This window comes from Pristiophorus japonicus, chromosome 5, assembly GCF_044704955.1.
Source record: "Pristiophorus japonicus isolate sPriJap1 chromosome 5, sPriJap1.hap1, whole genome shotgun sequence".
NCBI lineage: Eukaryota > Metazoa > Chordata > Chondrichthyes > Pristiophoridae > Pristiophorus > Pristiophorus japonicus.
This window is the reverse complement of record NC_091981.1, coordinates 176159138-176172432: the sequence shown is the minus strand read 5'-3', so window position 1 is coordinate 176172432 and position 13295 is coordinate 176159138. Positions and strand designations below refer to the sequence as shown.

The 13295-nt window shown below is 42.7% G+C and overlaps 1 protein-coding gene across 1 annotated transcript in view; it reads left to right on the top strand.

Annotated features, from left to right (window-relative positions):
• The window catches only part of LOC139264519 (uncharacterized), a 102569-nt gene that overhangs the window by 57941 nt on the left and 31333 nt on the right, over positions 1–13295 (top strand). Inside the window, exons 8-11 of the mRNA XM_070881108.1 lie at positions 4135–4204; positions 11003–11116; positions 11242–11340; positions 11470–11583. Coding sequence (XP_070737209.1) covers positions 4135–4204; positions 11003–11116; positions 11242–11340; positions 11470–11583 — 397 coding nt within the window. The remainder of the gene's footprint in view (positions 1–4134; positions 4205–11002; positions 11117–11241; positions 11341–11469; positions 11584–13295) is intronic.

Genomic DNA, 13295 nt, shown 5'->3' with positions numbered 1-13295 from the left:
TTCCTCCTCATCTCAGTTCTAAATGGGCGGCACCTTATTCTAAGATCATGCCCTCTAGTTCTAGTCTCCCCCACCAGTGGAAGCATCTTCTCTGCATCCACCTTGTCAAGCCCCCTCATAATCTTATACGTTTTGATAAGATCACCTCTCATTCTTCTGAATTCCAATGAGTAGAGGCCCAACCTACTCAACCTTTCCTCATAAGTCAACCCCCTCATCCCCGAAATCAACCTAGTGAACCTTCTCTGAACTGCCTCCAAAGCAAGCACATCCCTTCGTAAATATGGAAACCAAAACTGCATGCAGTATTCCAAGTGTGACCTCACCAATACCCTGTACAGCTGTAACAAGACTTCCCTGGTTTTATACTCCATCCCCTTTGCAATAAAAGCCAAGATTCCATTGGCCTTCCTGATCACTTGCTGTACCTGTATACTATCCTTCTGTGTTTCATGCCAGGTCTCGCTGTACTGCAACACTTTGCGATTTTTCTCCATTTAAATAATAACTTGCTCTTTGGCAGAAAAAAAATCAAAGTGCATGACCTCACACTTTCCAACATTATACTCTATCTGCCAAATTTTTGCCCACTCACTTAGCCTGTCTATGTCCTTTTGCAGCTTTTTTATGTCGTCCTCACGTTGCTTTTCCTCCCTTCTTTGTATCGTCAGCAAACTTGGCTATGTTACACTCAGTCCCTTCTTCCAAGTCGTTAATATAGATTGTAAATAGTTGGGATCCCAACACTGATCCCTGCGGCACCCCACTCGTTACTGATTGCCAACTAGAGAATGAACCATTTACCCCGATTCTCTCTTTTCTGTTTGTTAGCCAATCCCCTATCCATGCTAATATATTACCCCCAACCCCGTGAACTTTTATCTTGTGCAGTAACCTTTTGTGTGGCACCTTGTCAAATGCCTTCTGGAAGTCCAAATACACCACATCCACTGGTTCCCCTTTATCCACCTTGTTCATTACATCCTCAAAGAACTCCAGTAAATTTGTCAAACATGACTTCCTCTTCATAAATCCATGCTGACTCTGCCTGACCAAATTTTGCTTGTCCAAATGTCCTGCGACTGCTACTTTAATAATGGACTCCAACATTTTCCCAACCACAGATGTTAGGCTAACTGGTTTATAGTTTCCTGCTTTTTGGCTGCCTCCTTTTTTGAACAGGGGCATTACATTTGCAGTTTTCCAATCTGCTCGGACCTTCCCAGAATCCAGGGAATTTTGGTAAATTACAACCAATGCATCCACAATCCCTGCCACTACTTCTCTTGAGACCCGAGGATGCAAGCCATCAGGTCCAGGGGATTTATCTGCCTTTAGTCCCATTATCTTACTGAGTACCACCTCCTTAGTGATTGTGATTGTGTTAAGTTCCGCCCCCCACCCCCCTATGGTCCCTTGACTATCCACTGTTGGGATATTGTTAGTGTCCTCTGCCGTAAAGACTGATACAAAATACTTGTTTAGAGTTTCTGCCATCCCCATGTTCCCCATTACCAATTACCCGGTCTCGTCCTCTAAGGGACCAACATTTACGTTAGCCACTCTTTTTTTTCTTTTTATATACCTATAGAAACTCTTGCTATCTTTTTATATTTTGGTCCTAGTTTACTTTCATAGTCTATCTTCCCCTTCTTAATCATTTTTTGAGTCATTCTTTGCTGGCTTTTAAAAGCTTCCCAATCTTCTGTCCTCCCACTAGTTTTGGCCACTTTGTATGCCCTTGTTTTTAATCGGATACCGTCCTTTATTTCTTTAGTTAGCCACGGATGACTATCTTTTCTCTTGCATCCTTTCCTCCTTACTGGAATATATTTTTCTTGAGAGTTGTGAAATATCTCTTTAAATGTACATCACTGTTCATCAACCGTCCCACACTTCAATCTCTTTTCGCAGTCCACTTTAGCCAACTCTGCCCTCATACCTTCGTAGTCTCCTTTATTTAAGCTTAGTACACTGGTTAGAGATCTAACTTTCTCACCCGCCATCTGAATTTGAAACTCAATCATGCTTGACATCCTGGTGCTGAAGAGTATCAAGCTGATCTCTCAACTTGGCAACAGACAGAACTCTCAACTGTTATTTTGGATCCCTCATCCTAATCCAGTTGGGGGCCTGGACAATTATTTGACCAAAGCATCTGTAATGAATACCTTACTGACTTTATGCAAGCTATCTACAAAACAAGCTCTCGACACCGGGTGGAAGAAATGAATGCAGTGATTTTCAGCTAAATCTTAAGTGCCCCTGAAATATCCAGTGCATCTTAACTTGTAATTGAAACACTGCTCCATTCATGTTCATCTTGCAGCAATTTGAGTTTTCTGTGATCCCTAGCATCAGCTCATGAAGGTCGTCTGGAAGTGAAATATAAATAGATCATGACTACACCTAAATTGGGAACTTGGACATATACACCATTCCTTCATTGTTGCTGGATCAAAATCCTGGAACTCCCTACCTAACAATTGTAGGAGCACTTTTACCATACGAACTGCTGCAGGTGAAAAAGATGGCGCGCTACCACCTTCTCGAGGGTAACTAGGGATGGGCAACAAATACCAGCAATGCCCACATCTCTCAATTCAATCTGGTCCTACATAAATTTAATCCTCACTTTTTAAAAAACTTTCCATGTATGATCTCAAGTATATATCATGCAGACTATGCTGTTTTTTGCTTTGATTTCAGCTTGCCAGGTTGGTGAATGAGACTTAGACACTAGTTGTCAATCCGTGCTATTTAATATGCTATTCTGATCAAATGGTTATTGTGACACACCTGGATTTCTTGTCATTTTGAGACAAGAAAGTCAACCCTTTTCTTCTACCTACTTTCTCATAAACCTGAACAAAATTAATGTTCCACTATGTGGATCGGAACTACAGTTTGATCGGAAGAATAGGGAGGTCACTTATTACTTGTAGGGTGAGAGTCTAGGTGGGGTAGAGGAACAAAGGGATCAAAGTACAAATACACAAATAGCTAAAAGTTGCGGTACAGGTCATAAAAAAGCAAACCAAGCACTAGAGTTTATTTCTAGAGATGTAGAATTGAAAAGTCGGGAAATTATGCTAAATCTGTATTGAATCTTGGTTCGACCACTGCATACAGCTCTGGTCGCCATATAAAAAGGATATAGAGGCACTGGAGAGAAGATTTACAAGGATGATACCAGAAATGTAAGGGTATACATATCCGGAAAGGATGACCCGGCTGGGTCTCTCTTGAAAAAAAGACTGGGGGTGACCAAATAGAGATCTTTAAAATTATGAATGGTTTTGATGGAATGGATACAGAGAGAATGTTTCCACTTGTGAGGAAGAGCATAACTAGAGGCCATCAATATAAGATAGTCACCAAGAAATCTAATAGGGAATTCAGAAGAACATTTTTTTACAGAGTGGTGAGATTGTGGAACTCGCTACCACAGGGAGTGGTTGAAGCGAATAGTATAGATGCATTTAAGGGGAGGCTAGACAAGCATATGGGGGAGAAGGGAATAGAGGGTTATGCGGATAGATTTAGATGAAGAAAGACGGAAGGAGGATTGAGTGGAGCATAAACACAGCATGGACTGGTTGGGCCGAATGGCCTGTTTCTATGCTGTATATCCTATGTACGTAACCCTATGTAATAAGGGGTGATAAGATAGAAGACATGGGTTCAGGGCTCAGGCATGGAGGAACCTTGTGGGGAGGTTTGCCTTGGTGGGTAAAGGGAAGTAGGAAAGCAGCTTAATGACCGAGATCTGTGAGCTCCTCACACTTGGAGGTAAGAGTGCAGGGGGCAAGGTAGGGATGTTTGAGGAGATGGTTGGTAGTGTGGAAAAGAAACTGCAGGTTAATATTGGCCTCCAGGATGAGGCGGTGAGTAGTGAGTGTTTTTGGAAGAGGAGTGTGCTGGTGATGGTTGATGGAGTCCAGCCAGATCTGATGATGGATGACTAAACCAGGTCTGTGCCTCATGGACTTGAGGGAGTGAAGATGATCCTTGCTGGGCTCGACTCCAGTGATGTGTAGAGGATGTGCTCCTTGCCCTGTAGATGCTTTTTTAATTACAATCAATTGACACCAACGAGCTCTTTTTCTAAAACAATGTTTGTGTGAATTTCAGGTGGTTGTAGATGAGGCCCCACATGAACTTGCTGGAGGGAAAACTGCAGTAAAAAGACCTGCAGATAACTGTAAGTTGTTTATGCTCAATGCTGGGAAGATTCATTTTTACCGTTTTTATTTTGTCCATTGCCAAATAAATGTAGATTTTATTTTTTAAGTAATGTTGTTGTCTTGAATAGGGAGATCCATGGTATTTCACATTTCAAAACATAAGAAAAACCTCTAAGATGTTTTGTAAAAAAAAAAAATCCATATTTGAAATTTGGCTGATCATCTTTCAAATTTGTTTTACCGCCAGTTCTGTTGTCTTTGGGTTGGGGTAGCATCAAGTGGTAGTGGAACACTTGGAGATATAAACACATTGTTAAGAGTCAGCAAGGATCTGTAATTGGGAAGTTCATGATGGAGTAACTTGACAGAATTTTTTATAAATTAACAAAAGATGTAAGAGAGATAATGTATATGATGTATTTGAAATTTCGTAGTGCTAATAATGAGATGTCTCAGAAAAATAGTTCCGAAAGTTAGCAGACACAATATTGTCAAAAGCATGCTGTGAGGTGCATTGAATCATGGCGTCTTTATTAAAATAATTTGCTGACTGATATGCAGACTGCCATTTGAAAGCAATCAAGTCACCTCGTCTGGATGAAATTCTTAATGAGTGTTGCACATAAAGTTCACCCAGGTATTAGAAATGGATTGAGAAGATGGTGGTGTGAATCATTTGGGGTTGTTGACCCACTAATAGATTATATTGTTAAAACCTAGGAAATTTTTGTTCCATTGAACCATATTTCACTTTTGGTCCCAGTTCGGATGCCAAAGCATTGAAGGGATGTAACTGTTGCCATGAATCAAGGCTCCTTTAGTAGATTACTGCATTTACAGTCAGCTGTCTAGCTATGGCTGGAGCATCATTACTCTCTTGTATCTCACATCCCCTACCCTTTCTGTGTTTGCCCCTGGAAAAATAATTTTCCCTCAAGTCGCTTACAATTGCACTTTAAAACTCCCAACTGTTCAGTTACTCACCGTGATACTTTTGTAGCTTTCAGTCTATTCAGTCTCCCTCTCCTCCGTCTTTGATGTCCTTGTCATCAGTAAAACCTTCACTGTGTCCCATCCTGGTCATTCACCTGGTATGGCTGCCATCTTCACTCCCATCAAATCCAAGAGGTGGAGACTTGTGTGTAACTGGTGCACATCATATCAAGCTATTTGGCCTCTGTTTTCGCTGACAAAACCACCGACTATGCCAGGATCATCCTGGAGAGCAAAGATAGCCTCTGCCTTTTCTCTATTAGCAACTGTGGGGTCAAGTTTCGGCCTGAGTTGCTCCTATTTTTTTGGAGCAACTGGTTTAGAATGGAGTATCTTAGAAATTGCAATTCTCGGCATTTAGTTTGCTCCAGTTCTAGTCAGTTAGAACAGCTTCAGTTTGGAACAGATTTTTTATTTCAAAAGGGGGCGTGTCCGGCCACTTACGCCTGTCTTGAAAGTTTAGGCAGTGAAAACTTACTCCAAACTAATTTAAAATGGAGTAAGTGTAGATTTTTGTACGCTCAGAAAAACCTTGCCTAGGTGTCGGTTACAAATCAGGCATAGGGAACGAGGAGGGGGAGGGGGAAGGGAAGTAATGAAATTCCACAAGCATTCAACAGTCTTACTTATACAAATAAAGAGCCATCCTGAATAAAAAATTATAAACAAAGCAAAGACAAAATATTGACTATTCCTACCTGTGTGAAGCAGCAGCAGCCTTCAAGCTGCGGTGCTTCAGGCAGGCTTTCCATGTAGGAGACAGGGGCGGCGTCAGTGACTCGACGGCAGCCCAACAACAGCAGCAGGCAGCCTTCGAGCTGCGGTGCTTCAGGCAGGCCTTCCTTCCATGTAGGAGACGGGCGGCGTCAGTGGCTCGACGGCAGCTGAAGACACAGCAAGCAAGCAGCCTTCGAGCTACGAGGGAAGCTGAGGCCATTCGGCCACGGGATAGGGGTGGCAGCAGTGGCTCAACGGCAGCCGAAGACACAGCAAGCAAGCAGCCTTCGAGCTGAGGGAAGCGGAGGCCATTTGTCCACGGGATAGGGGCGGCGTCAGTGGCTCGACGGCAGCTGAAGACACAGCAAGCAAGCAGCCTTCGAGTTGCGAGGGAAGCTGAAGCCATTCGGCCACGGGATAGGGACGAAAAGCACCACTCACTTTTGAGCAGGTGATTTCTTCAACAGTGCTGCTAAAAGCACTCCTTCAGTCACCAAAATTCAATCCCAAGCCTTCCATAGGTTCAACAGACAAATGAACATTTTTCTTTAAGTCCCTTTAAAAATGGCCGAGTGCCAATGTTTATGGGCTACTGCGTGCACTCGCAAGGCTGCCGGCACGCTGTTGTCTCATTTAAATTAGCCCACCCCCCACCATTTGTAAAATCGGCGCGGCTCTGTGGCTCTGCCCCCTGCTGCTGTGTGCGCACCGCGCCGGGCTCCCAGGGAGCCAAAGAATCTGGAGGTATTTTTCTGGCACACTTAGGCACGAAAAACGGGCGTCCAGGTCGGGGCTGTGCCATTCTAGCTGCGGCCCGAAACTTCACCCCTGTATCCTTAAACCCATCTCTCTACCATTACCTCCAGCATAGCGTGCGAAGACTATATGTGTGCGCGCTCAGTCCGTGCAGCAGAGCTGGTCTCCAATCGTCTTAGATAATCCTTGCCACTGGAACAAGACCTAGCTCTGTCAAGCCCGTGTGGTGGCTGGAGTGCAACGGCCACCGCACGTTAAAAAAATCCAAGCACAGGCATCTTCCACCCTCCAAGATGTAGTTCGGGATCTGGAATATTAGTTCCTTCATTGAAACACCTGTGAACTCATTCCTTTTTGGCGTGAAAGCAAGTTATCCTCGCTTCGAGGGACTGCCTGTGATGATGATGATGATAATACAAAATAAAGGGTCTGTGTAAATGGGAGGTATTTTGAATGGAGGGGCATATTGAGTCGAATCCTGCAGAACTCTGTTGGGACCAATACTCCAAACATCAAAAATAATCTGGAAGTTCTGCAGGTGACAGCAAAATGGGTTAATACAGTTGAAGGTGGGGACACTGCAGGGATCTTGGGGCTTAATTTTCCCCAAAGCATTTTTTGGACGTACTTGAAGAGTTATGCCCGATTTTTTTTTGGGGGGGGGGGGCCTAAGTACACCCAAAAAAAATACTCTTAAGTTTCCCCGTTGGATTTCTTCATTTTGGCGTGGGGTAACCCAACCTTTAGTTTTGGGGGTGGAGCCTTGATCTGCACCAAAAAGATCGGGCTGCCATGATAACCAGGGACACAATGTGAGCTGAGGCTGCAAAGTGAAGCATACAGCCAGCTCCCAACACATTAAAAGAATTGAAAAACACATAGCAGCAACTTACCTCCAACCCCGCCGAAGGGCTTGCCGGTCTGGTTCCATTCTCGATCCCCAGGACTCTCACTCTTCCCTAATTGGCATAGGTGGCTGGAAACGCCCCCTTTGGCTGAAAAAAAAACTGACAAAAAAATGGTAACTAACTGAGTTACATACACTGCTGCAAATTGATTGGGGAAGCTGTGGTTTTTCAACTTGGGCCAAAAAGAACAGCCTGCTCCCAAAAAAACGGCGCAAATCACTGGGAAGAATTGAGCCCTTAGACTGTTTGGGGAGATGAGCAGATAAAGCAGATGCAGTTTAATGTAGACAAGTGTAAAGTCTCACACACTTAAGGATACAGAATGGATAGGAATTGCAAGATTAATGGTAAAATGCAAAGACAAATAAGAAAAAGGACCTGGGGTTCCTTGAGACATTAGGCCAATGTCTGGCTGCTGTCAGAAAAGCTACTGAGATGTTAGGTGGTATAAAAAGGAAAATAGTGTCTAGATCATGCCAGGTAATCCTGCCACTACATAGGACTTTAGTCAAACCAAACCTGGAGTATTCGGAGCAGTTCTGGACACTCTCATTACAGAAAGGATATAGCAGAGCTAAAAAAAAATAATAAAGGAACTAGAGAATGAAACATATGCACAAAGAACTGGAATTCTTCTCATGGGAAAAGAATGACATTCAATTTAATAAGTCTTGAGGATGAAGAGGACTGGTTTAGGCTATTTGAATTATCAGATAGTAAAGTAAGGGGACCCAAGAAATATTCCCTCTTACTTTGTTTTGGTGTGTGGGTCCTTTAACTGGCTGCGTGGCCCATTCAAATTTTCGCATATGTGTGGTTTCGCCCATATAAAAGCCAGTGAGCGGCCTGCACAGGATCTCCAGACCACATGGTCACGCAGCTTAGTGGGTATATTGGACCCAAGTATAAACTGAGAAGTTGGATTCAGATGGAACATAGGTAAACAGGGTGGTCATTTTTGCAAAAGCTTACTGGGGGAGGTTGTAGACACAAGTAGATTTAATCCACAGTAAAATTGGATAAATGTACAAATACATAGTATCCCCATAAGTATAAATGGGGATTTCCTTCTTTCGTTCTGGCCTGGTCCACGTGATTCCAATGGCGCTTGTGAATCGCCTGTACCCATGGGATACGTGGGCCTCTACCCGCGGGTACCCGGAGAGGTCCAGGACCGCGAATCTCCATATTTCCCTGAGGGAAGCCTCCAACCGCAAATTCAGGGCCATTGTTTTTTCTAGCCTTCAGGTTTAGTATGTTTTGAAAATGTTGATATACTGCATACAGTTTTACTTACCATAACATAAAGACCTTTGATGCAGCACAAAGGAGAGCATTGAGGTTGATTGCCAATTATCAACTGATGGCCTGATGGACTGCATCCCAGAGTACTTAAGGAGGTGGCCTTGGAAATAGTGGATGCATTGACAGTCATTTTCCAACATTCCATTGACTCTGGATCAGTTCCTATGGAGTGGAGGGTAGCCAATGTAACCCCACTTTTTAAAAAAGGAGGGAGAGAGAAAACAGGGAATTATAGACCGGTCAGCCTGACATCGGTAGTGGGTAAAATGATGGAATCAATTATTAAGGATGTCATAGCAGTGCATTTGGAAAGAGGTAATATGATAGGTCCAAGTCAGCATGGATTTGTGAAAGGGAAATCATGCTTGACAAATCTTCTGGAATTTTTTGAGGATGTTTCCAGTAGAGTGGACAAGGGAGAACCAGTTGATGTGGTATATTTGGACTTTCAGAAGGCTTTCGACAAGGTCCCACACAAGAGATTAATGTGCAAAGTTAAAGCACATGGGATTGGGGGTAGTGTGCTGACATGGATTGAGAACTGGTTGTCAGACAGGAAGCAAAGAGTAGGAGTAAATGGGGACTTTTCAGAATGGCAGGCAGTGACTAGTGGGGTACCGCAAGGTTCTGTGCTGGGGCCCCAGCTTTTTACACTACATTAATGATTTAGACGAGGGGATTAAATGTAGTATCTCCAAATTTGCGGATGACACTAAGTTGGGTGGCAGTGTGAGCTGCGAGGAGGATGCTATGAGGCTGCAGAGCGACTTGGATAGGTTAGGTGAGTGGGCAAATGCATGGCAGATGAAGTATAATGTAGATAAATGTGAGGTTATCCACTTTGGTGGTAAAAACAGAGAGACAGACTATTATCTGAATGGTGACAGATTAGGAAAAGGGGAGGTGCAAAGAGACCTGGGTGTCATGGTACATCAGTCATTGAAGGTTGGCATGCAGGTACAGCAGGCGGTTAAGAAAGCAAATGGCATGTTGGCCTTCATAGCGAGGGGATTTGAGTACAGGGGCAGGGAGGTGTTGCTACAATTGTACAGGGCCTTGGTGAGGCCACACCTGGAGTATTGTGTACAGTTTTGGTCTCCTAACCTGAGGAAGGACATTCTTGCTATTGAGGGAGTGCAGCGAAGGTTCACCAGACTGATTCCCGGGATGGCGGGACTGACCTATCAAGAAAGACTGGATCAACTGGGCTTGTATTCACTGGAGTTCAGAAGAATGAGGGGGACCTCATAGAAACGTTTAAAATTCTGACGGGGTTAGACAGGTTAGATGCAGGAAGAATGTTCCCAATGTTGGGGAAGTCCAGAACCAGGGGACACAGTCTAAGGATAAGGGGGAAGCCATTTAGGACTGAGATGAGGAGGAATTTCTTCACCCAGAGAATGGTGAACCTGTGGAATTCTCTACCACAGAAAGTTGTTGAGGCCAATTCACTAAATATATTCAAAAAGGAGTTAGATGAAGTCCTTACTACTAGGGGAATCAAGGGGTATGGTGAGAAAGCAGGAATGGGGTACTGAAGTTGCATGTTCAGCCATGAACTCATTGAATGGCGGTGCAGGCTCGAAGGGCCGAATGGCCTACTCCTGCACCTATTTTCTATGTTTCTATCAGAGGGAAGAACTGCTTTTTAAAAAAAAACTTGATAAGCTAGGGCTCATTGGCCTCCAATCTAAGAACAGATGTTCTAGAAGTATGCAAGATACTTAATGTAATGGAAAAAAGTGTTTGAAATAGTATTTTTTGAGGAATAGATGGGCAGCAAAACAAGGGACTCAGGTTCAGTATTAAGCAGGGAAAATTTTGAACAGATATTTGGAAACATTTATTTACGGCGGGTGATTGACAGCTAGAATGTATTGTCAGGAAAGGATAGTTGAGGCCAGAACATTGGACTCATTGAAGGAGTGCAAGATTGCCATTGTGAAAGCTTGCGATCAAATGAACTGAAAGGGCTTTTTTGTGCAAAGCCATCATGTTTTGGTTTGCTTTATACACAATAAAGAGTAGGTATCCCTGATTTTCACAAATGTAAATACAATAAATGAAAATTAGATATGAATAATTTATTTGCAAAATATTTGCCTATTCAGAAGAATTTTACTTTTGGTATTTCAGACAGTCAATCAGACTCAAGATATTCACGCCGTGAAAACTTTAGAAGTAGTTTTAGTCAGAATATGAATGCTGCAAGTTCCATTTCCTACGAATCAAGAATGGCACGATCACAAGGTAGGGTGATTAATAAGGTTTCAGCACATAAATGTGTCGGAAAGCTCCCTTAAGGCACCTAATTAATATAATTAGCTTATTGAAATTCTGTTTGTCCTTTCACAATTCTGCTTTTATTGTTTCAGATGGCCAGTCACGACACGAGAATTTCGGAAATAGTTTTGGTCAGCTTGTCAAAATGGAAAATTCCAATGCGTATGACACAAGAATGCTACGATCACAAGGTAAGATAGTTAATGAGGTTTGAACACACAAACTTGGCGAAGAAAACCCTTGATGGCATCTAGTTGGTACAAGTAACTTATTTGAAATATATTTGCCTTTTCATAACTGTTCTGCTTTTGGTGTTTCAGATGGCCAGTTGGACAATAAATTTTCAAGACATGAGAACTTTGGAAGTAATTTTGGTCAGCATGTTAACATGGGAAGTTCCAGTTCCTATGAATCAAGAATGCCACATTCTCATGGTAGGATAATTAACACAATTGTATGCAGAAATGCTCCCCTATTGACATTTTGTATGATACATGTAAAAGATTAAAAGATAGCAGATTTGATAACTGCCTGATCTAGCTGATCATGCCTTAAGGCAGTGATAGAATATGCCTTTGTGTCTCTGGCTAGGAAAAAGAAATTCGGTGGTGTTACCTGCTCTTTGTTTCTCTCTGTCAACCCTGCTGGAAAGTATACGTATCTGGATTTCAAGTGAAAATTAGTTTTGACCTAGCTGTGTTTTACCCTCTTTAATCAACACTCGAGCTGTCCAGGCTTACATTTGGGCATCACAGCTGAGCATTTCTGGCATTAGTATGACTGTACCCCAGAATGGGCCCAGAAGAGGCAAGGGCCCAAGGGCAGTACAGGCCAGCCCACACTCCGATATGATTGCACACTAGGTCCGTGCAGCAGAGCTGGTCTTCAGTTATCTTGATTAATCCTTGCCACTAGACCTAGCTCTGTCAAGCCCGTGTGGTGGCTGGTGTGCAACGGCCACTACACTTTTTTTAAATCCACACACAGGCATCTTCCACCCTTCAACATGTAGTTTGGGACCTGGAATATTAGGTCCTTCATTGAAACACCTGTGAACTCATCCTTTTTTTGCGTGGAAGCAAGTCATCCTCGATGTGAGGGACTGCCTAAGAAGAAGATGACGACCCCAGAATAAGTTACCATCTTCAGGAGAAGAAAGAATGGAGATTAAAATTTTTTTGTGTTATCAAATGCTTGGATCCAGCAATGAAGAAAGTGTTTCATCTGGTTTGAATTTAGTTTCAAACTAAAGTGTCAGATGTTCCAGGATAGTTGTCACACACAGTCCTGGGGTATCGCTGGCATTTTTACCCAGTGCAATGTTCTTTGTCTTTGTCAGTAATAACTGTAATAGAGAAACACCTAGAAACCGAAATCATAGAGGAGTCAGCACGGATTTGAAAAGAGAAGGGCATGCTTGACCAAACTTACTGAATTCTTTGAAGCGGTAACAGAGTAGACAATGGTAATGCGGTAAATGTAATATATTTTGATTTCCAAAAGGCCTTCAATACGGTACTGCAAAGTAGACTCATGACTAAGGTCAGGACATGTGGAGTAGGGGGGACAGGTAGCAGAATAGATAGCAAGCTCGCTACAAAACAGAAAACAGAGTAGAGGTTAAGGGTAGCTACTCAGACTGGTAGGAAGTGGTGTTCCACGGGGATCTGTGCTTGGGACCACTGTTGTTCACAATTAATATTAATGATTTGGACTTGGAAATTGGAACTACAATTTCTAAATTTCCAGACTACACCAAATTGGGGATGTAATTAACACAAAGGGCGAATGTGATAAAATACAAGTAGACGTTGATAAACTTGCGGAATGAGTATTGGCAAATTAATTTCAATATGGATAATTGTGAGGTGGTGTATTTTGATAGGAAGAATAAGGAGTCTACATACTGCTTGGATAATAGTTTAAATGGGGCAGAGGAGCAAAGAGATCTGGGGGTACAGAATCACAAATCACTAAAAGTAATGACGCAGGTTAATACGAACATTTTTTTAAAGCGAAATAAGCACTTGGGGGTTTATTTCTAGAGGGATAGAATTGAAAAGCAGGGAAGTCATGTTAAACTTTTATGAAACCTTGGTTAGACCACACTTGGAATATTGTGCACAGTTCTGGTCTCCATATTATA